Source organism: Rhynchophorus ferrugineus, unplaced genomic scaffold (genome assembly GCF_030347505.1).
Source record: "Rhynchophorus ferrugineus isolate W39M unplaced genomic scaffold, kcgeb_rfMv2 rfM6, whole genome shotgun sequence".
NCBI classification, from domain to species: Eukaryota; Metazoa; Arthropoda; class Insecta; order Coleoptera; family Curculionidae; genus Rhynchophorus; species Rhynchophorus ferrugineus.
In genome coordinates this window covers 2,436,053-2,459,420 of record NW_027472585.1, presented here as the reverse complement: position 1 = coordinate 2,459,420, position 23,368 = coordinate 2,436,053, and the positions used below count along the sequence as shown (strand labels likewise).

The 23,368-nt window shown below is 32.4% G+C and overlaps 1 protein-coding gene across 5 annotated transcripts in view; it reads left to right on the top strand.

Annotated features, from left to right (window-relative positions):
- Positions 1-23,368, top strand: part of LOC143198754 (serine/threonine-protein phosphatase 2B catalytic subunit 3) — a 252,955-nt gene that overhangs the window by 138,614 nt on the left and 90,973 nt on the right. For all 5 annotated transcript variants that reach the window (XM_076408226.1, XM_076408225.1, XM_076408224.1 and 2 more), the window contains exons 3-5: positions 7,008-7,132; positions 7,197-7,308; positions 19,891-20,036. In XM_076408226.1, coding sequence (XP_076264341.1) covers positions 7,008-7,132; positions 7,197-7,308; positions 19,891-20,036 — 383 coding nt within the window. The remainder of the gene's footprint in view (positions 1-7,007; positions 7,133-7,196; positions 7,309-19,890; positions 20,037-23,368) is intronic.

Below are 23,368 nucleotides of genomic sequence, written 5' to 3'. Positions count from 1 at the left end.
GTTTCATGGTCGTAAGTTTAGGTTTGTGTTGTTAGACAAGAGTCCAAATGCAACTAGAAAAATGATCCCAGTCACGCCAGTGACTAGACTGGGTAAGACCGGATGTCTTCTGGAATGATTTCTAAATTGGTCACTCGCCAATCGGTAGGCTTAAGGCAGAGGATCCCACGTTAAACTGTTGGCCCAGTTCAGATAAACGCTCACTGGTAACAGGAGACTTAATATATATATATATATATATATATATATATATATATATATATATATATATATATATATATATATATATATATATATATAGAAGTAATAAACAGTCATTTTTTTCGCCAAAATATTGCTGATCTACAAAACATGTTAATTTTTTAAAACTATTTCTGAATTTTTTAAAAATAATAAATATTTTGTTATATTTTTTATTTTAGTACAATAGAATAATGTATAGAAAAGGTTCTTGGTGTTTGGTGAAATTTCCAAAAAATTTCAAACTTGTAGTCTAGAATATCTCGTTAAAATGCACTAAAAAGTCTTGATCAATTTATTCTTAAGGGGAATTCTTAAGAAAAACTACCGATATTTATAGTCCATAATATCCAGAAACCAAGATAGAACACGACTTCGTCTTGTGACAATTTTTCCTGGCAGGACTCTTCGGCGACAATGAGTTATCGATAAGGCAATTTGGACTGTCGACTAACGAACTTAGCGGGTCCCGGTTCCGAGCGACGAGTCGATTTACAAAGTCGGAAAGTTGTTCTCGCAATTTCAGGATGCACCCCAAAATTACTCTACAAACTCATGATTGAGTTTTTATTGGCGTTCCGATAAGTTGTTTTAAAGGGTCCCGATACAGGGCCGTCGAACTCAGTTTGGATAAAATTCTATTTATGATTCGATTACTATTTCGTACGTCGGCTAGTTTATTAAGTTCTGGTCCTTTGGACTAGATTTGTATACTAATTTAACAACTTGTTTAAAGTTCTTGATCAGTTTTCTAATAGTGCCAGTAATAATCAATAATAATTGTATAATACGGAAGTTCTACTTAGATGGGCAAATTAAATTGACTAATTAGCACACCGTACATTTTTCTTTACACCACTTACCAGGTGCACTGGACGGTCATTACCGGTTGTAAAATAGAAAAATTTATTTATTCAAAGTATTGGCCATTTGATTATATACGTTTTGTCCATTTTTCAGGCAATTTATGGATGCCAGCCCAAAAAAAAACTGCATTGGCATTGGCTATGTAAAGGCCTATATATACTTCAAAAATATGCATCCTATTCTATTTCAACTTACTATACTCTGTTTTACTTGATTTATGTCAACTAGAGTTAATACAGATAGACAATAGAGACATAGAGACAATTAGACATTCAAGTGCTGCATTGTAAAATGTATAAGACACAAAATAAATATAAAAATATCTAATATCTAAATGTAAATATCCAATACTAAAAAGAGAAAAATAAAATATTTTTAACAAAAAAATTGAACCACCAAAAACCTAAAACTTTGACTTTGTCCGGTACCGAGCCCTCAAAAAATTCAAAAATAATAATATAATTTTATATCATAAACACAAAATTAAAAAGGAACAAAACAAATCTAATTTAATATAACTATTTGGGCACGGTACCGACCTCAAACTGATATTTATTTAATTCTTACAATAATTATTACGTAAATATTTTATTTTAAAACGTGTTTTGTTGTTGTTAAAAGTCTAAGTTTGATTATTTTTTATATTTTAGTGAGTTCCTTATTTATTTCTTGAAGTCGGTTCAATTTTTTTGTTAAAAATATTTTATTTTTCTCTTTTTAGTATTATATATTTACTCATTACAATGGGTGGGCAAAGATATATATATATATATATATATATATATATATATATATATATATATATATATATATATATATATATATATATATATATAGAACATACATTAAAAGAAAATATTGAGCCGAACATAGAACCTCCTCCTTCTTCGAAGTCGGTTAAAAATATTCAATAACACTATTTATACGTTCCGATCAGATTTTGTGTCAGATAAATAAAATCATTTTTATTTGATATTTGTCTATATTATTGTTTGCATCGTTCCTTTTGGCTGACAAATATACGTGATCTTCTTAGTCACGGGCCTATTACAGATTTGTTCGAGTCAGAGGCGTACGTTTGCTATCTAAATTTTGCCAATCAAAAGCGAAGTTTGGATGTTTTTCACTATTATGCAAAGAAAATATATTAAATTATGTTTATAGACTGAAAAAAGCTTTATATATATTTACTACGAATACATTTTGAGATATTTTCAATAGATTGTATCAGAGATATAGTCTATTCAAAGTAGCAGTGAACTGATGTCATCTCAATTTATGACGTCAAAACGGTGCAGTGTTGCCGCATTTAACGTTGACATTTTACGAATTTTAGTTTATTTCAGCTTCGATATGTAACAACATTCTAATATAAATAAAATAATGAAACAAAAATGTTATAAAATATAGTTTATTTTAACATTACAGTATATCTAATGCAAATATTATTCTAAGGACTTAAACCACAGTTAATTAAACAGCCACAATAGTTTATAGGTTACAGTTATTTTATTCTATGTTCATTAAACTTTCTTCTAAACTACCTATAGTATTGGTATAACTACCTATACCCTGGAGGCTTAACCCACCTAATTAATGATTGTACATCCAAGTAATGTATTTTAATTTAATTAGAGAACATACTTACCTTTATATGTTTTGTTCTGGTTTCCTCCTCAATGTTTCCTCAATTTATTCTGTTACAACCTGTGTACATTTTTTTGATAAAGTTATTTGTAATCAGCCCATTATCTCTAATGAATTTGTCATTCATTTACCAACCTAATGCTCATGTATATCCTGAACACACGTATTTGCTACAACACACAACCAATGTTACAACACTAAAAATAACACAACAATTTAATTATTATTGTTATATAATTATTAATTCATGACTAAATCGAAATATTCTGCATGTTTTATTGTTTTTACTCGATCGACAGTAAATTATAAAATGCCCGATTATGCATTGTGTATACTATGTACTGTAGAAAAATTATATTGTTAAAAAGGTTTCAAATATTTTAATGGTGTAAATGAAAGAAACAAATGAGTTTACTCCTGGATCAGTTTAATCATAGGGAAACGGCGTGCCCAGAGGCACGTTGGACATTTTGGCCGTAAACCAAAACAGCGTCCGTTCTGGATTAATGGTCGAAATGCAGCGTTCGTCCGTCACACGAAGTGATCGCACACGAAATCCGAACTCGAAAGGTTGCGATCCAGAAATGTGTCGATGTCGCGCAGTAAATTTAACTTGATTTAAAACAATTGTTGTGCTTGTCGAGTCGTGCACCAACATTAAACAATTTGACTAATTACCCACGCCGCATTCGCCTCTTGCCAACAACTAAATCAGCAGCGTAGTTTTCTGACGACTTGATGTTTAGTTGGCTGACAAACATAATTCCTATTATATAAATTTAATTGTAAAGTAGGTCGTATATATAGTCTATCCAGAATAGCAGTAAACTCACGCGATCTAAATTTTTGACGTCAAAACCTCGCAATGTTGCCGCATCTAATTTTTACTTTCGGTTTATTTTAGATTTTAATATATAACAACATTCTAATATAAATAATGAAACAAAATTGTGATAAAACATAATTCATTTTAATGTTATAATACCTCTAATGCTTATACAATAGTTTCTAGGTTAGAGTTATTTTATTATATAGGGTGGTGAAAGAGTCCCGCTGCCATTGACGTAATTTCCGCTGAGTGGCAATAACAGGACGGTTATTTTCAATAAATATTGTCACTATTTCTGCTCGTTCTTGTGACCTATATTTATCCATAATAAAATTTGGTCGTCTACGCAACACAATGGCTAAAGCGAAATTGAGCTGGTCAAAATGGTAGCGGGACTTTTGCCCCACCCTTTATTTTCATTGTACTCTTTTCTCTGCAAAACAGTTAGTATTCTTTCTCTCCTCGTACATTTTAACCAAATGCTCGTATATTTTCTAAACAATTACACATATATCTATGCACATAAATATTTCACACTCTACAATACTATTTGCTACATTTATCCTATATTAATTTCACCTTTATTGTTTCCACTCTAATCACCCTGTCTCCATATATATATATATATATATATATATATATATATATATATATATATATATATATATATATATATATATATATATATATATATATATATATATATATATATATATATGTTTATATATGTTATGTATGTTTATATATATATATATATATATATATATATATATATATATATATATATATATATATATATATATATATATATATATATATATATGTTTATGTATGTTATGTAGGTTTATATATATATATATATATATATATATATATATATATATATATGTTTTGTTTTTTTACACTTTTTTTTAATAGCGTCTTGCCAAGGGTAGTATATATATTATAGGTATATTCTACTTTGAACAAGTTTCCCTTAATTTTATTATGTGTTTTTAAAAATTGTATTATTTTAAAAGCCATACCTGGAAGTTGCATTGGACCTCTTCGTGGGTTATCTTTATTACATTATCCTATGTTTCCTAACAGTGTTTGAAGTGATAACTTATGTCCCTCAAAGAGCTACATATTTCTAAGTTTTCTTGGATACTTTCCATATAATAGTTTTCTCTGAAATAATTGTATTAAATTATGTTTATATTAAAACAACTACTCACCGTTTTTGTACATTTCATAAGTTTAATCTTGAATAGAACTAAGATAAAGGTATTTGATACTTTCTTTTTAGTGAATCCAAAATTATATTGTTTTTTTTAGAGACTGTAGTCAGGTGCAACATAATATAAATATTTCCAATAAAAATACCAGCTGTTTAATATTTAATCATTAAATGAAACTATTAATTAGAAAATTTAATTACATGCTAACATGAATTTTATATTATCTGTTTTATTTTTGAAATTATATCTAAACATATAATCTTCTAGGCTTTTATTTAGTATTCATTTTAATTCCTTGTTGATCAAGTCGATTGTTTTATAATGGTTTAAATGAATTATCTTAATTAGAACTACAACCACTTCAAGCGTATACAATCACTTGAGCTATTGTAAAAGCGATTAAAATGTAAATGAGTATGGTTAGTACATATATTGCAAGAAAAGGAAACACAAGAATAACGTATTAGCTTCGACTAATGTGCAGTGATAGGGAGGAAGACTTAACCCTCTGTGGCCATATCGTTCAGTCATCTGAACTACTATCTTCTTTCCGGTCTGTTATTAAAAAACCAAATTACATGAAACACAATTAAACATTTCATTTATATTTACCAAGTAACAATTACAATCATTTTGTTGTTGTTGTTTTACACTTTTTTTTAATAGCGTCTTGCCAAGGTTAGCCTAATATTCTATTTTGAAATACCTATTTTTGTACACAGATTGAAATAACAAGATTCCCTTATTTTAATTATGTGTTTTTAAAAATTGTATTATTTTAAAAGCCATGCCTGGAAGTTGCATTGGACCTCTTCGTGGGTTATCTTTATTACATTATCCTATGTTTCCTAACAGTGTTTGAAGTGATAACTTATGTCCCTCAAACAGCTACATATCTCTAAGTTTTCTTAGATACTTTCCATACTAATAGTTTTCTCTGAAATAATTGTATTAAATTATATTTATATTAAAACAACTACTCACCGTTTTTGTACATTTCATAAGTTTAATCTTGAATAGAACTAAGATAAAGGTATTTGATACTTTCTTTTTAGTGAATCCAAAATTATATTGTTTTTTTTTTAGAGACTGTAGTCAGGTGCAACATAATATAAATATTTCCAATAAAAATACCAGCTGTTTAATATTTAATCATTAAATGAAACTATTAACTAGAAAATTTAATTACATGCTAACATGAATTTTATATTATCTATTTTATTTTTGAAATTATATCTAAACATATAATCTTCTAGGCTTTTATTTAGTATTCATTTTAATTCCTTGTTGATCAAGTCGATTGTTTTATAATGGTTTAAATGAATTATCTTAATTAGAACTACAACCACTTCAAGCGTATACAATCACTTGAGCTATTGTAAAAGCGATTAAAATGTAAATGAGTATGCCTAGTACATATATTGCAAGAAAAGGAAACACAAGAATAACGTATTAGCTTCGACTTGTTGATCAAATTTATTTTAAAATTATGAATGTATTTAAATAATTTCATGAGCAACACATGGATTTTTTTTATTTAGAGAGTATTGTAGTCTGGAGGCATGAATTTTAGGCATCTTTGTAAAGTCATATAAAAAAACAATATTTTTACTAGCCATTTTTAATGGATATTTATTGACGATTAAAAAATACATAAAATAAAAAATAGTTAACATTTATAGTAATCTAAAACCAAACAAAAATGCTGCTAATGTACCAAAGGTAAACAATTTTTTTTTCGCCAAATTACACTCGTTGGAAAATATATGTTTCTTAATAATTTTACATCGATACAACAGAATCAACTCAAAAACGCAGTTTAGAGTAAAATGCGTTTAAAGTTTTGCATTTTAGATACCGCGCACTAAAACAGCTCTTAAAATAAATTAAAATTTTGATAAATCCTCTTAAGGGCATATTATTACTAAGGGGTTACGATGTGAGAAACAAGTGGCCTCTTCTTTTCGTTATGGTATATATTTTTAAGTAATAGAATGTTTTCTGTGAGATTTGGTACGAATTTTAGTACTATGAGTTATATCAATTGATAAAGCTGTTCTTATTTGAATAAAAATAGTAAGCTGTTGGAAATCAGACAGATTTTAAAGAAGTATTTGCAATTGGGGATTTTGATTGTGCGAGATTTAATGTGAACCTGCGATCAGAGTTACCTGTGATAGTAACAATATCTTATTTTGTTTCAGTATGTGGCGATATACACGGTCAGTTTTATGACCTCATGAAACTATTCGAAGTAGGTGGTCCACCTGCCAGTACAAAGTACCTTTTTCTTGGTGATTACGTCGATAGAGGATATTTTAGTATAGAGGTGAGTTTCTTTTATTTCTTGTTAACTGTAGAAACTGACGCTCTAACTTTGATTTTTTTTTCAGTGTGTATTGTATCTATGGGCATTAAAGTTATGTTATCCAACTACGCTTTTCCTTCTTCGAGGAAATCACGAGTGTCGTCACTTAACGGAATATTTCACTTTTAAACAAGAATGTAAGTACAATTTAATGTATATTTTAGTACTGTACTAACACGTGCGGCAAACGTCAGGTGAGGCTACCAACTTGATTGCACGCCATCTTGATTATGTGACGTTTAACTCAGTTTCGGTGCAACCATTGTGTTGTGTAGACGTCCAAATTTTATTATGGATAAATATACGCCACAAGAACAATATTGACAATGAGTGACAATATTTATTGAAAAAAAATCGTTCCATTATTGTCACTCAGCGAAAATTTTATAAAAATATCCTAATCGTCCAGTGCCTCACAAAATCACAATTTAACGTTCACATGCGAATTTGCGACGGTATGGTACGACAGCAGACAAGCCTCATTCTGGAAAACAACGGACGTCTCGTAACGCTGAAAATGTGACTCTGGTGCGCGATTGTATTACAGAGTCTCCAGAAACATCAATTCAGAACAAGCAGTTTATGGCGAATTTTGAAAACTGATTTGAAAATGTCCCCGTACAAAATTACAGTAATGCAATCCTAAGCCTGTCTGATGAAATTGAGGATTTTTCGTCTAAATTGATATTATTTTAGACCATTTTATTTTACCATTTTATTCTCAGTAGCTACGTCAATAAACAGAACAGTCGGTTTTGGGGAACACAGAATTCTCAATTAATTCACGAAACATCATTGGTCTCTATTTTTTTTTGAAAATGACCAAGGTGTTGCTGTTACTGTTACTGCTGAACGGTACCAATATATGATTCGAAGTTTTCTTGTGCCTGAAATGGAAGAGCAAGGACGAGAAGACATGTGGTTTCAGCAAGATGGGGTCATAGCACACACAGCTCGTTCTACAATACAATTATTGAAGACTAATTTCGCGAAGTGGCGATTTAGCATGGCCAGCCAGATATCCGGATTTAACAGCAGCAGACTTTTTCTTATAGTGTTTTTTAAAATCAAAAGTTTATGTCAATAAGCCTTAACCGATTGAACATCTTAAAGACAATTATCGTCACGAAATTGAAGACATTGGATGTCCTGAAAAATGCCTTAAAATGAGCCGAAAGTTGCATAACATATCGCGGTCACAATTAGCCGATATAATTTTTCAATCATAATGAAAAAAATATATAAAGGCCAAATAAGCTTTTTATGAAAACCAAACTTACTTATCTTTTCTTTGGTCAAAGTTATAGGCAATTAAAATTGTAGCGGGACTTTTGCCCCACAATCAGGGTCCCTTTTTTTCTTTTTTTTTCTTTGGGTGGGGGGAGGAGGGGTCGTGTTTTGTACGTCAACGGAAACGCTCAAATTTCATAGGCACGTACAAAGTTTTCACATATTTTTTATCTAAAATAATCAGATATTTGTGTATAATGTTATTGCTGATCCGATGTGACGGAAAATCGGAAGTCGTTCAGTGCAAAAGCCATTCATTTTGCTTTTTAAGAACTAACCATATCATATGACAAGTCGTAGACATCTCGTACCCAACTGCTTTTACGGTGTAACGGTTAGAACGTTCAGCTCACACGTGGGGGTCGCTGGTTCGATTCCCGGCAGAGGCAGTGGCTTTTGTTCTTTATACCTATTTTTCTTCATACGGGCTGCACCATTACTTGGCCTACCCCTTGTAATACTTAATAATGTAACTGGCTAATTTATTGAGTAAATATCTAAAAATGTACCGACTGCAAAAGATAAATAAGGAACTCACTAAAAGTAAATAATAATGAAACTTAGATTTTTAACACAAAAAAAAAGTTTTAAAATAAAATATGTACATAATAATCGTTGTAATATCTAAATAAAAATAAACGGAAATCTCAATTAACCTAATAATTACACATATTTTATTTTCTACTATATACACACAATTTAGCTTAATACCTACCTAAACCTATTTATCTATTTACAATATTATTTTAACTACTACCAACAGATCAGTTTGAAATCGGTGTCGAGCCCAAACAATATAAAAATAATAATATAATTTTGTAACGTATACAAAAAATTAATTTACGAACAAATCAAATCTAATTTGTTGCTCGGCAAATAGGCAATACATTAAACATCTTGATGACCTGAGTTCACTGTTATTTTGAATGGACTATATTTTCATAATAACGTGTGCTTTAATAATTAATGTTGGGTGGGGCCGGCTTGGTGGCGCAGTGGTAAAAGCGATAGGACGTTCCTCCTACTGTTGCGATAGCCGCGGATTCGAATCCTGCTGGGGCATGGTCGTAAATTTATGTTTGTGATTGTTTAAAATTTGTGATTGGTCTAGGCAAGAGTGTAAAATCCGACAAGGAAAATGATCCCAGTCACGCCAGTAACCAGGCTGGGTAAGACCGGAAGTCTTCCGGGATGATTTCTAAGTTGGTTACTCGCCAGTCGGTAGGCATAATGCTGAGGACCGTGGTTCGGAGCCCACGTTAAACTGTAGGTCGAGTCCAGATAAACCCATAGTTGGTAAAAGGAGACTTTAAAATATATTTTTAAAAAATGACGGATGGAGCTAATATAACGTGTATTTTTCCTCCTTTCTTACATAAAAAGTTTTTATTATACATGATTATAATTTGGTAAATTAAATTTTATAGTTGACCAGGGATGAAAGGGGGAGAAAAACAAAGTACGTTTCCGCGTTCTGCAATTATCCGCCCCTCTTTCGAAATAACAATTAAAAACATTATTTGCATGGTGTTGTTCGTACGGCCTCATCGTAAAAATCCATTTAAATTTCGACCTCTTCCGTCTTTATGTGACGGCACCGAAACTACTAAATTAAAACATGAAAATTTAATAGTCTCGCTACTTAACCGAAGTCGTAAAAGGTCTCAATTATGGACCGTTAGAGTCGTATTTCCCCGTTTAAATTAATAAATTTCCACGGGAAAATGCCAAATTCTATTAACTCTCTCACTCTCTCTCTCTTGTTTTAAAAGGAATTGTTTGAAAACTAATCAGAAGTTTTAAATAGATTCGAGTACACATCGATTGCAAATTATCATTAATATGCCATTATAAATGTGTGACGAAAATATTGAATACGTTGTCAGTAGCTTGGTATTTGAATTTTCAACGATTAACTATCGACAATATTTATTACCTTATAATGCAAAACAATGTATTAAACATATTTCTATGGTCGAGAAACCTTCCGCAAAAAGGTAAACACATGCGCTGAAAAGTCCCGGGCGTAACAAAGAAAATTCGTTTTTTGTCTAATATTAGCTTTATTCATCAACGTAATCTCCATCAAGAGCGACACAATCATTCCAGGGCCGCTCTAACAGTTCAATACCACTTTTGTAGAACGATTTACCTTTTACCTCAAAATAGGCCTCAGTTTCGAGCGGAATTTCTTATCGGTGAGCATTTTTTGAGGTCCGCGATCAGCCTGTAGTCGCTGGGGCCCAAATCTGATGGATACAGTGGGTGTGGGAGTTATTCCCCCTTCAATTCATGTAGTTTTGCGATAGTTTTGATAGACTTGCGACACTGTGCGTTGTCTTGATGAAACAAAACTAAATTATTTCCCATATGCGGTGGTTTCTTTACAATTTCGGCTTTCAAATACCCCAATAACGCTATCTAATATTCACTGTTCATGGTATTTCCCTTCTCAAGATAGTCGATGAATATTACACCACACATATCCCAAAATACCGAGGCCATAATCTTTACAGGCGATTGTCGTCAGTAGCTTGGTATTTGAGTTTTCAACGATTAACCATCGTCCAATATTTATTACCTTATAATGCAAAACAATGTATTAAACCTATTTCTATGGTCGAGAAACCTTCCGCAAAAAGGTAAATACATGCACTGAAAAGTCCCGGGCGTAACAAAGAAAATGCGTTTTTTGTCTAATATTAGCTTTATTCATCAACGTAATCTCCATCAAGAGCGACACAATCATTCCAGGGCCGCTCTAACAGTTCAATACCACTTTTGTAGAACGATTTACCTTTTACCTCAAAATAGGCCTCAGTTTGAGCGGAATTTCTTATCGGTGAGCATTTTTTGAGGTCCGCGAACAGCCTGTAGTCGCTGGGGCCCAAATCTGATGAATATGGTGGATGTGGGAGCTATTCCCCGTTCAATTCATGTAGTTTTGCTATAGTTTTGATAGACTTGCGACACCGTGCGTTGTCTTGATGAAACAAAACAAAATTCTTTCCCATATGCGGTAGTTTCTTTACAATTTCGGCCTTCAAACACCCCAATAACGCTATATAATATTCACTGTTGATGGTATTTCGCTTTTCAAGATAATCGATGAATATTACACCACGCATATACCAAAATACCGAGGCCATAATCTTTACAGGCGATTGTTGTGCTTTCGGGGGCACTTTGGACGAGGTTCACAAGTTTTTGTCCACTCACATCATTTTATTTATATTTGCCGAGTAACAATTTGACATGGTTTACGGTTTCCTCGAAACTTATTTTATGTACTTTAATCCATTCCCTTGGACTTAGAGGAAAACACTAATTCTGCAACAGGAATAAAACCATTCCTGTTTCCAGCATCAAGAACTATATGTCTGCAGTGAATTATTAATAAATGTTACCTAATCTTTCCATCAACTTTTGTTGTCTTGACACTATTTATTATAATCTTGCCATCAGAGAACCAATGTACCCTTCAGAAATATTCATGTCTTATTTAAATATATAAATTGATATAATAATTATTCCTTGATTTTCTGATATATTTTTAAAAATTGTATTCTTTTAAAAGCAGTCTCTGGAAGTTCAATTAAACCCCTTCATTGGTTATCTTTACACCACTTAAGTCCTATATTACCCAACAATAGCTGTATATCTTTTGGCTTTTTATGGATACTTTCCAGACTAACAATTTTCTCTGAAATAATTGTATTAAATTATCTTTCGATTGAAAAAACTACTTACTGACGAAACTACTTAAACTACTTTTAGACATTTCGTATATTTGATTTCTCAAACATCAAGTTGACCTGTTTCGCATAAACACGGTTTCTTTTTGGTGAGTTTAAGGTTATATTGTTTTTTACTTTTTGAGATAATTTAGTGACCAATTTCGTACTGATATTCAGTGCAGCTGCAATGCGCAAAACATTTTTTTCAATAAAAACCGCGGCGATTTTAAATTTATTAAAATAAAGCGTTAAAACAATGTTTGCCGGTTTATAACCCGTAATTATAATATTTTGAAGAATTTTGCAGACATTTGACAAACGGACCACTTTTGCAGGCTCTTTCGGTTACATGTTCAAATTTGTCTAACAGCGTTCCATCTCATTTTAAATAGAATAAAATGAGAAGAAAGATATTGTCTGGCTGTAAAGCGAATTTACAACTTTTAACAGACACATAGTGGTCACGTGTGTCATTACTGTTTTGAATTGACTATATAAATGATATTATTCCATTGGTATATAATTATTGGCATTCTTATTTCAATCGCACTGATATTAATCTAAACCTATTTACATTACTACAATCTGGTAGGGTCGATTGGTTTCTCCAATCTCTGGCGGCAAATAAGCAAAAACTCGACCGACTCTCTCTGCATCATCCGATTTGATCTTTCCATTCTCTCGTTCCCAACGTCCAATATTGTCGCCGACACTTCAGCTTATCCATTTTGTCGGACCGATATTTTATCTAGACGAATATTCTCGTGCTCTCCCGGTTTTTTCTCCACTCGCGTCCCAAATAGGGAGAGACGGATTCCGTCGTTTGATTTATCGAGTCTCCAGCGAGAATTCGGCCCTTCCGATCGGGGATTTCACGTGACGCGCCATTTTTGGTCCTTTTCGGCGTCTCTCGATATTTATTCCCGAACGTTTCCCCGGGAATGCCATTGTACGACCCAAATCCGAGAATGTTTCATTGTTGTTTTGTGGGGTAATATAAAATTCGATATACGAGTTTTGGAAGTAATACAGACCGGAATGAAGTATAGGGACTTCGATGAATATTAATTTGTATTTTACGACGTTATATGTACGAGGGTAGTTCAAATATGATCGAGACAAATACTCTGACACGTTTATTTACCATTGAAAATATTTACAGTTTTTCTAGGTATTTTTCCCTCACTAGTTACGCATTTCGTCCATCTTTCCGTTTTTTGATGCCGGTATCGAAGAATTCCTTGGGCAACTCGAACAGCCACGAACTCCTCTACCTCGTCGTCGGTGTTAAATCTTTGACCTCCGAGGGCTTCTTTCAGTGGTCCAAACATGTGGTAGTCAAAAGGTGATAAATCCGGACCGAAGGAGGTGTTGTTCCAGTACCTCCCACCCTGATTCCGGTATTGTATCGAGCGTGAGACGCGCGGTATGAGGGCGAGCTTTATCCTGAAGATGAATCGCAATCGTCCACTCTTTAGACGACATCTTGCTTTCGGAAGTTTAATAGTGTATCCATGTCTCGTCTGTAATGAAGATTCGCGTTAAAAAAAACCGTCCCCTCCGCGTCTTATCGCATCAGCAAGCGGCGACAAACTTTCAACCGTGTAAATGTTTACTCAAAGTTCAATAGTTTAGGAACCCAACCTGTTTTCTAACGGAATATGAACACTATGTCCCTTAAAAGAACTACGTATTCGTAATTTTTCTAAGGACACTTCCCAGACTAACAGCTTTCTCTCAAATAATTGTTTTAAATTTTGTTTGTATAGAAAAAAATTACTCGCTTTTCTATCCATTTCCTTGGTTAATCCACATTATATTATTTTTTTTTAGAAATTTTAGATGCAGTCAACGTATTAATATTCAGCGCTGCTCGATATACTAAGTAATATTTCCAATAAAAACCACAGCAATTTAACATTTAATAAAATCAATACTTATCTCTCTAGCGTAGTTTAGTGGCTGTAAGAAGCCCCCATTATCTCGTTTCTGTTTGAATTAACTATAACTATATCCCCCTATTATTATTATATTTCTACTGTAACTGTAAAACTGTAATTGGCAATAATTTCGTGTATGTAGGTACTACATTCGTGCATTGGCTGTTTTATTGGACGGGCTATAGGTTTACTTGAGCAAATTATGGCCTTACCAAAAAAAGTTATTACAGAGAACATTCATATGTTAAAATATTTATATTTTTTTCTTTAGCCTCACTAACCAATATAGATCAATATGGCAATAAAATGTCGAAACACGGTTTCAGTTTGTCACGTTTTCCATTACCTAGACCTTTTTTTATTTTATTATTATACTTTTCCTCACGTCTTTCCATAATTCTTCTGTAGGTGATAATTCGTTCACCCTCTAGGTCTTATTTTAGTGAAACAGAAAGCATGAACATAAGAAAATATATATTTTTTGTACGGGAGTCAAACTATATTTATTGAGAGTGAAATATGGTTAACTAATTCGTTTATTGCTGCCATATGGCGTGTGCTGCTGCTAGCTGCATATTTCTGGATCTTGCATTGTGTTCTTGGGAAGTCAATCCTATTCTGAATCTTATGTTCTTTTCTCCCTGCCAGATCGTCTTTCCCCTTCTAGGTGACTCATTGTTTCTTACTACATATTTTAGGAATATATATTTTCTTTCATTAATCATATTTAATAGTTGTTGACTGGTCCGCATGTCATGCAAGACTAGGGCATTTCATAGAGACCCTTAGGTCTTCATAAAGAAGCGTTTTAGGTTAGAACGTTCATATCCTAAAAACAGAAATCAGAGAAAATCTTATTCCACGACCACGATGTGATTTTGTTAGTTGATTGTTACTTATAGAAAAAAAAAACTTAATATATAAAGTAGTATTTAAAGTTAGAATGATAATTTTATGTATTTTTGCGCTGTTGGTGGTTCTCAAAGGAATATAAATATAATTAACATACCTTTTATTTTATTTTTTGAAGTAACTGCTAACAAGCTGGCTAGTTGAGAGCTTTTTTTACTTTGATACCATAGAAGAATGTATAGAGAAGGCTCAAACCAGGTATCGATTAAATCGATTTGGTAGAACTTGAGATACCATGACAATTGTCTCAAAAAATTAGTTTGGTCGAAAATGCGTTCAGCGTGAAATAAAATGAAAACTAATTAACGAAATTAAGTATGTGCACGTGCAGTTCACCTATAATCAGATCGAACAAGCACCAATAACATTAAGTAATACTATCATTCCAAATAACAACAACGCTAAGTATTTCGGAATGAATCTTGATGCAAAACTTCGCTGGAAGCAACATGTAAAAAGGAAAAGGAAAGACAATGCACAGAAAAAATCGAAGAATTGGGCTTCGAATTGCTTCCTCATCCACCGTATTCTCCAGATCTAGCCCCCAGCGACTATTTCCTGTTCTCAGATCCCAAAATAATGCTCGCTGGGAAGAAATTTTCGTCGAATGAAGAGGTGATCGCCTAAATTGAGGCCTTTTTTGAAGCAAAGGACAAATCGTACTACAAAAATGGTATCGAAATGTTGGAGACGCGCTATAATCAGTTTATCACCCTTGAAGGGAATTATGTTGAATAAAAAAAACTAATTTTGCCAAAAAAATATGTTTTACTATGGTAGGCCGGGACTTTTCAATTGACGTGTTAGAAACTAAGATAAGACCGATGGGTACTACTAGATATATAATTAAATTTAAGTTATTGGTGATGAGAAATTGTAAGTTACTCTGCAGCGACTAATAACACTCTAATAAATAAATTTTGCAAAAAATATTTAAAAATTGAAATTGAACTATTATAGCTTCTTAACGACATGAAATAAAAGTTTCCAGATTAGATGACGCTGATTGTAGTCCACGTGAAAATAACAAGTTGCGATAACAAGTCACCGTTTCGTTACGCACTAAAGCTGAAACGAAAAGCCACAACAAACAGAAGCAAATCCCCAACAGATCCCGTTCCGTTTCCTCTCTCGTTTAAGCCATCTTGAAAATCTTGAATTATTACTCGCTAAGAAACAGTAAATTTTTCCTGACCGGGCTCTCAGCTCGTTTTTTCCCTCGCCGCCCCCGCTTCTTCCCGAAAAACTCTAAAGTAATCTTTATGAGTGGCGTTTTAAAAATTACTTCTCACCATTTCCAGGCGTTGAACTTTCGATGCCGGGTAGCTGCTTAATTACTTAATAAGGCTGACGAGCGGTTACTTTTCGAGATGCACAAGACTGTATTTTAATGAGACTTCTTTTGTGGCCGGATATTCCGCGGGTATATATAAATTTTTTGCTGTTGGGGTTCGAATAAAGTCAAATAAGAGCTATTAATTAAGTTTAGAGGTTTTTTTCTCCATGAAAATTATTTGAGAAACTGATATTAAAAATATTTCTAACAAAAAAAATTGAACGGACTTCAAAGAATAAGTACCAAAAGTCACCAAAAAGGGAAAATAATCAAACATAGATTTTTAACACAAAATAAACGTTTTGAAATAAAATATGTACGTAATAGTCGTTGTAGTTAGTAAATAAAAATAAAGAAAAGCCTTATTTAACCTATCTACTACACATCCTATCTACTATATACATATACCCAGTGCAGTGGTGCCCAGCAAGAAATTAGATTTATTTTATTTGTAATTCTTTTGTGTATATGTATATGGTATAAGCTAAATGGTATGTATATAATAGAATATGAAATACGTGTAGTTAGTAGTAGTAGTATACGTGTAGGTTAAATAAGGTTTTTGTTTAATTTAATTTACTTATTACAACGATTATTTTATTTTAAAAGGTTTTTTGTGTTAAAAATCGTTTAAAAAAGTAAATCGTAAATCGTTTAAAAAAGTTTGATTATTTTTTACTTTTTAGTGAATTCCTTATTATTTATTTTTTGAAGTCGGTTCAATTTTTTCATTAAACATATTTCATTTTTCTCTTTTTAGTGTTAAATATTTACTCAATAAATTACACAGTTATTTTATTAAGTATTACAATGGATAGCCCAAGTAGAAGTACAGCCCCTATGAAGAAAAATAGGAATAAAGAAACAATGATTGAAACTAAGGAACGTTTCAGGCCCTGGGGTCCGCTAACTTGTCTAGGTGATTTGACAAATGTTCCAATGGAACTAGAACAAACAAGTTGGGAATCGAATCCACGACCTCCGCATGTGAGCTCAACGTTCTAAACATTACACCGTATAAACAGTTCCCTATAACGTTTCTACAACGTCTCGTATGATACGGTTGGTGCTTAAAAAGCAAACTGACTCAGTTTACACTGAACTACTTCCGATTTTTTGTCACATCAGTTCAGCAATAACATTATACACAAATATCTGATTATTTTAGATAAAAAATATGTGAAAACGTTGTATGTGCCTTTGAAATTTCCCCCCTTCCCCCTTCAGATCCTAACTTGGTTCCAATGGGAGCACCTCGGAAGTGAACTCTTTCGAATAAAAAAAGAGTTTTGAAAATCTGTCCATAATTGACAGAGAAATCGGCGAATATTCATTGATAAAATATATACAACCGAACATAGAACCTCCTCTTTTTTTCATCTGGCTTATAAAATGGTAGATTTTCGGTTTAAATTTTGAAATCACTATTCAGAAATCGGCCTAGTGCATAGAGTAACAGCAGTTATACAAAAAAGCATTTAAACTCAATTTCAACCAGTATTCTCTATTATGAGAGAACAAAGGTCATCTCAATACTTTGTCTGTAAACTATGGCGCCCTTATTTTCTTCTTAAAATGTCAAAACTAAAACTATTCTCTTGATTTGCGTCTTCATAGAATCAGAAAAGTCAAAATCGAGTTCAACTAAAAAATGTGCCATGCCTTAAAAGATATATGAGAAACAATTTTCCGAAATCCCATAACATCTAACTTTATATTTATGGCGGTTAAAAATGGTTCGCCTTCATCTCGAGCTCCGAGAAACCGCAATTAAAAATAATTTACGCCCTCCGAATATTACCCCCTGGAGAAGTCCGATATTTTAACCCAAGAAGGTAACAATAAAGGTTTTAAAGGTGTTTTTGATCGACTCGATCTTTTTAGTAACAAGCACATAGCACTGTTTTATAATAGACGACGTTAAATAGTTTTTTATTTTATTTAAAAAAACCTTCGAAATGATTTTGTTTCAAGTATTTCAACTGTATTTTCATCGCCAACAATGATTTAGAAAAAAATACAGGTATAGCCATTTGTATGCTGACGTATACTGCTGATGTTTCTCTCTGTTCTGTGTATAATTTTGAAGTCTGGAAAACAACACAATCACTAGTAACTATTTGAATGTCAGATATTAGGTTCGAAGCTCTTTATGACCATATATGTATAAAAATGCATATAGTCTATTCAAAGTTATTATATTCGTACGCCATCTAAATTTGTGATGTCAAAACTAGAATAAAATGAGAAGGATAATATTGTCTGATTCTAAAACGAATTTACAAATTGCAGCAGGCAATACATTAAAAATCTTGGTGACGTACGGGGGTATCTTTCTGTTTTTTTTTGTCAAAGAGAACTTGTCATTTACGATTAATAGTTTAATTTTATTTATTCAAAATATTGACCATTTGGTGTTATATGTTTCGTCCATCTCTCAGACAATTTATGTATACCATACCAAAAGAGGAGTGGCTCTTTTGAGTTAAGCCCTTTATTGAGCAATTTTTTAACTTCTTCGAAACCTGCGAAACACTACTCAGCAAGAGCGTGCCTCATCGGTGCGAAAAGATGGTAGTCGAACGGAGTCATGTCTGGAAAGTAGGGAAATTGCAATAAAACTTCCCATCCAAGGGATTTCAACACTTCTTTAATAGATTTTCACTTTTAGTCACGTTATCATGTCTTTTCGGCCAAAACCTTGTTGAAATTGATAAGAGAATGTAACTATAATATTGAGGTTAATTGTCAGTAGAATAAAACAACATATCCATCGAATCGTAAGATTGCATACTTGTGGCTAGTCTGTCTGTTACCAAAAGTGGAAAATCATTACCCACCACACATCTTGTGTATACCACTCGATGATCCTGTAGGAATGTTCGTCGGGTCGATCGGTCGGTTGAAATGTGTGGCTGCCGCTGCGATTATTTGTCAGAACACTCACTACTATTTTTGGAAGGAAATTGCACGGGAACTAAAAACACTGGTTGAATCAAAGTTGTTTATTTTAACTTACGATTGATACATGTGGTCGACGGGAGAATTGACAGGATATTAGGTTAGGTAGAGGAAGTACGGTAGCGCTGTGGAAGTGGTACTGTTACAAGGGGACGGAGAAAAGAAAAGAGAGCGAGACGTCGTCGTGATGGTCTTTTATACGCTGGAACCGCATGGTACCAATTCACCGGCGTTGCCAACCTTTGTACTTGTTGATGTATTCGTGGTGGCCTAAAGGGTCGTGGCGATCGCCACAATCCCATATAAATCAATAGAAAATAAACATTTGTTTAGATTATATTGTTATTTTTCAATGAACTATTTTTCATTACATTATATATATCCGGTTCCTGGTTGGTAAAAAGGAGACTTCAACCAAAATATACTAAAAAAAACTTTAAAATAAAGTTAAATATTACTTCTTTTTAATATAGTTTAGATGGTTCTTTTCTGTCCTTAAAGATGATATAAACGATATTTATTCGTATGTATTTTTATTTCCAGGTAAAATAAAATATTCGGAACGAGTTTATGACGCCTGTATGGAGGCATTCGATTGTCTACCTTTAGCTGCGCTCATGAATCAACAGTTCCTTTGTGTACATGGTGGTCTTTCACCGGAAATTCACAATTTAGAAGACATACGAAAGGTAAGTGACTTATATACATATATATTAATAACTAATACAGTAGTTTCACGTTAATTTTTAAACAGTTTAACAGTGGTTCAAGGACAGTGTTATCATTCTGTTAACTGGATAATAATAATACCGAAATGTCACATCTAAATATCACGATAAATACTTTTAATCATTGCTACGGTCTGATGTAAATATTATTGAATATATATATATATATATATATATATATATATATATATACATATACAATACTCCTACTCCTTACCCACTGGTACTATCGTGGTACTGTATTTTTCGAAACAGTACTACTCAAGTGAGAGTTGAGTGCTGCTGCCACTTTTAACGCGATAGTTTTAACGGGTCAATTGAAAAGTCCCCGGTCTGACACATAGATGGCGCTACTAGAATTAAATCCATATGTTTTTTAGTTATCTCTAACCATCAAAAGAAAAGATGCCTGTATAAATTTGACAGCTGTCGGATCATTAGTGTATGAATTATAGCAACTTTTGTTATTATGAAAAAAATGGATACAAAGGAATTTCGCGTGTTGATAAAATATTGCTTTTTGAAGGGAAAAAATATAGTTGAAGCAAAAACTTGGCTTGATGCCGAGTTTCCGGACACTGCTCCAGGAAAATCAACCTTCAAGGGTTGGTATAATAAGTTAGACGTGGAGCACCGAAGACGGTGAACGCGGTGCCCAAAAGAGGTTGTTACCGACGAAAACGTTAAAAAATTCACAAAATGATTTTGAATGACCATATATTGAAATTGAGTGAAATAACAGACACTCTAAATATATTAGCTGAACGTGTATATCATATCATTCACGAATATTTGTCGTTTAACCGTCTAAGAATAAAGCGCATAGTACACTGAAATATATCCTTCAGGACTTGGTATGTAAACTGAGCAATACATAGACAGAAACAGCGTCGCCAACATGCAACAATATGTGTTATATGCTCATATTATTTTTACGGAGTACGTATAGTCGGAGGTACGTATAGAAATTTTACGTATAGTCGGAGAACATTCCTTATTACCTTTAATCAAACTATAGCAATAAGACTGCAAATTGAATAAAACAACTTCAAGCAAAATACGAATATTTAATAGTCGAATTCCTAAGCACACACTACAGAGAAACAAAGATGACAAAATATATGATTATCTAGTTGATCACAGGCACAATTAATTGAAATAAATAATATTAGAAATTAGTTCGGTTGGGTGTGTTGTGTGATTGCTTTGTAGAACCATATTTCGTTCATTTCGTAATGTTAATATTGTTACCATTATTATTTAAATTGTTTCTGTTTGTAAAGGAATTCGTATTTCAATAGTTTACGTGCTCCATATATTTATAATATTGTTCACAACAGTATAGTTACTCATACATTCTTATCAAATATACATCTTTATTAATACATATTGACATATATAAATTTAAAATCAGCCAAGCAGTATTAGATAACCCTTTACTTTTTAGATTATCTGTTTTGAAAACTACCCACCCCTTCCTGATAATTTTGTTGATACTGAGCCATTCATCATCTAGAATTCTTCATATTTTGATTGTAGTTCTTTTTTCAATGAATTTTATAATAATAATATATAGCATAACTAATAGATACGTATTGGGATTCTTCCTTAACAGATTGAATTTATACTGTTTTAATGGTTCAGTAACCATATTTACACTTTGACACTCAGGTCATACTATAAATGCTATTGTAGAAACTAGATGAAAGATAGTTTTATGATATAATAGTATCTAATTGGTGAAGTTATTGGCATTAGGAGATATTTTACTTCCTTTAGGTAGTGCAGCCTCAATGTTATTTTTTTATTGCCAATAAAAAACTAGGGTTCACTTCATAAAATTTTCGTAACCATATGTAACAAACTGATAAGTAAGTAATGTCATAACCATAGAGTTTATGAATAATTTTTAATTTATTTTTTATTTTTATTTATTACACTGTTACCAGATATATATATATATATATATATATATATATATATATATATATATATATATATATATATATATATATATATATCATCTGGAAAACTTGTATTTATATTCATTTTCGCTGGATATTCCCATAATTCCGTATATCTATATATGTTTCATCACTTGCTTGTATCTCCCAATTTATTATGTACTGATAAATGTGTTTGTCTGATAATTTGAACATTTTTCTGTATTGTAACACCGGTTCTTTCCTCTTCTTTTTGACATATTCCTTCCAACGAAGTTTTGCATCAAGATTCATTCCGAGCTACTTAGCGTTGTTACTATATTATGTGGCAGTATTATTTATTGTTATTGAATATTATATTGAAATTAATCGAAATGCGCACGCACAGATCGAACCAATCATCTCAAAAAGCGAAACTCAACACAATTACCTTTCATGATTCAGTCTTTATGTCGATTTTAATTAGACTATACAATGCTCGAAGTTTTACGACACTATTGTTTGCCATTCGGTAGCGAAACATCTAATAACGAACGAGTTTTGGAGGTGCATCGTTCAGCGAGGGGGCATAAAAGTCTCCCCTTCCCCACTGACGTTTTATATAAGAATATTCCGATACGAAATGGACGTTTTGCAGTGAAATTATTAGCCTTTTAATGGCCCAACTCGGCCGTTTCCGTCCAATATCGCGAGAGGTTTTATTTCGTACGAAATGTCCCGCTTTTGTTGATGGTATTTGATGCCGTTATATTATATACTAAAAATACGTAACGTAACGTTAGTAATATTACCCGTAATATTTGTTTTTCTTGTAATAATAACTGTTTAAACGGTTTATTTGCTATATAACATACTTTGGATACATTACTAAACAAAGCCCTAGAAAGGTAGAAAAATATATTCGATTTTTCTCAACATACTGCCCTTCTGGAATGAATGTACATTTTTATTGGTGAGGGAACACACTTTTACACTTTACTTTTTTACTTTAATATACTTTTACAAAATACAGACGTTATAACCTTTCCAGCGTTTTTCCACGCTTTGTAGCGGGTTCATCGTCTGCAATCCACTCGGATGACTGTCGATTGGACTTCGGAGTGAAATGATGAAGCCATGTTTCATCTATTGTCACATATCAACGCAAAAACTCAGGTTTATTACGCTTGTTGCAATAATAAAAGTTGCTTCACTCAAAATGCTATAATTCACAAACTAATGATCCGACAACTGTCAATTATACACGCATCTTTCGAGGGTTAGGGCTAACGAAAAAACATATGGATTTAATTCTAGTAGCGCTATCCATGTGTCAGGCCGGGGACTTTTCACTAGACCTGTTATCTCGGA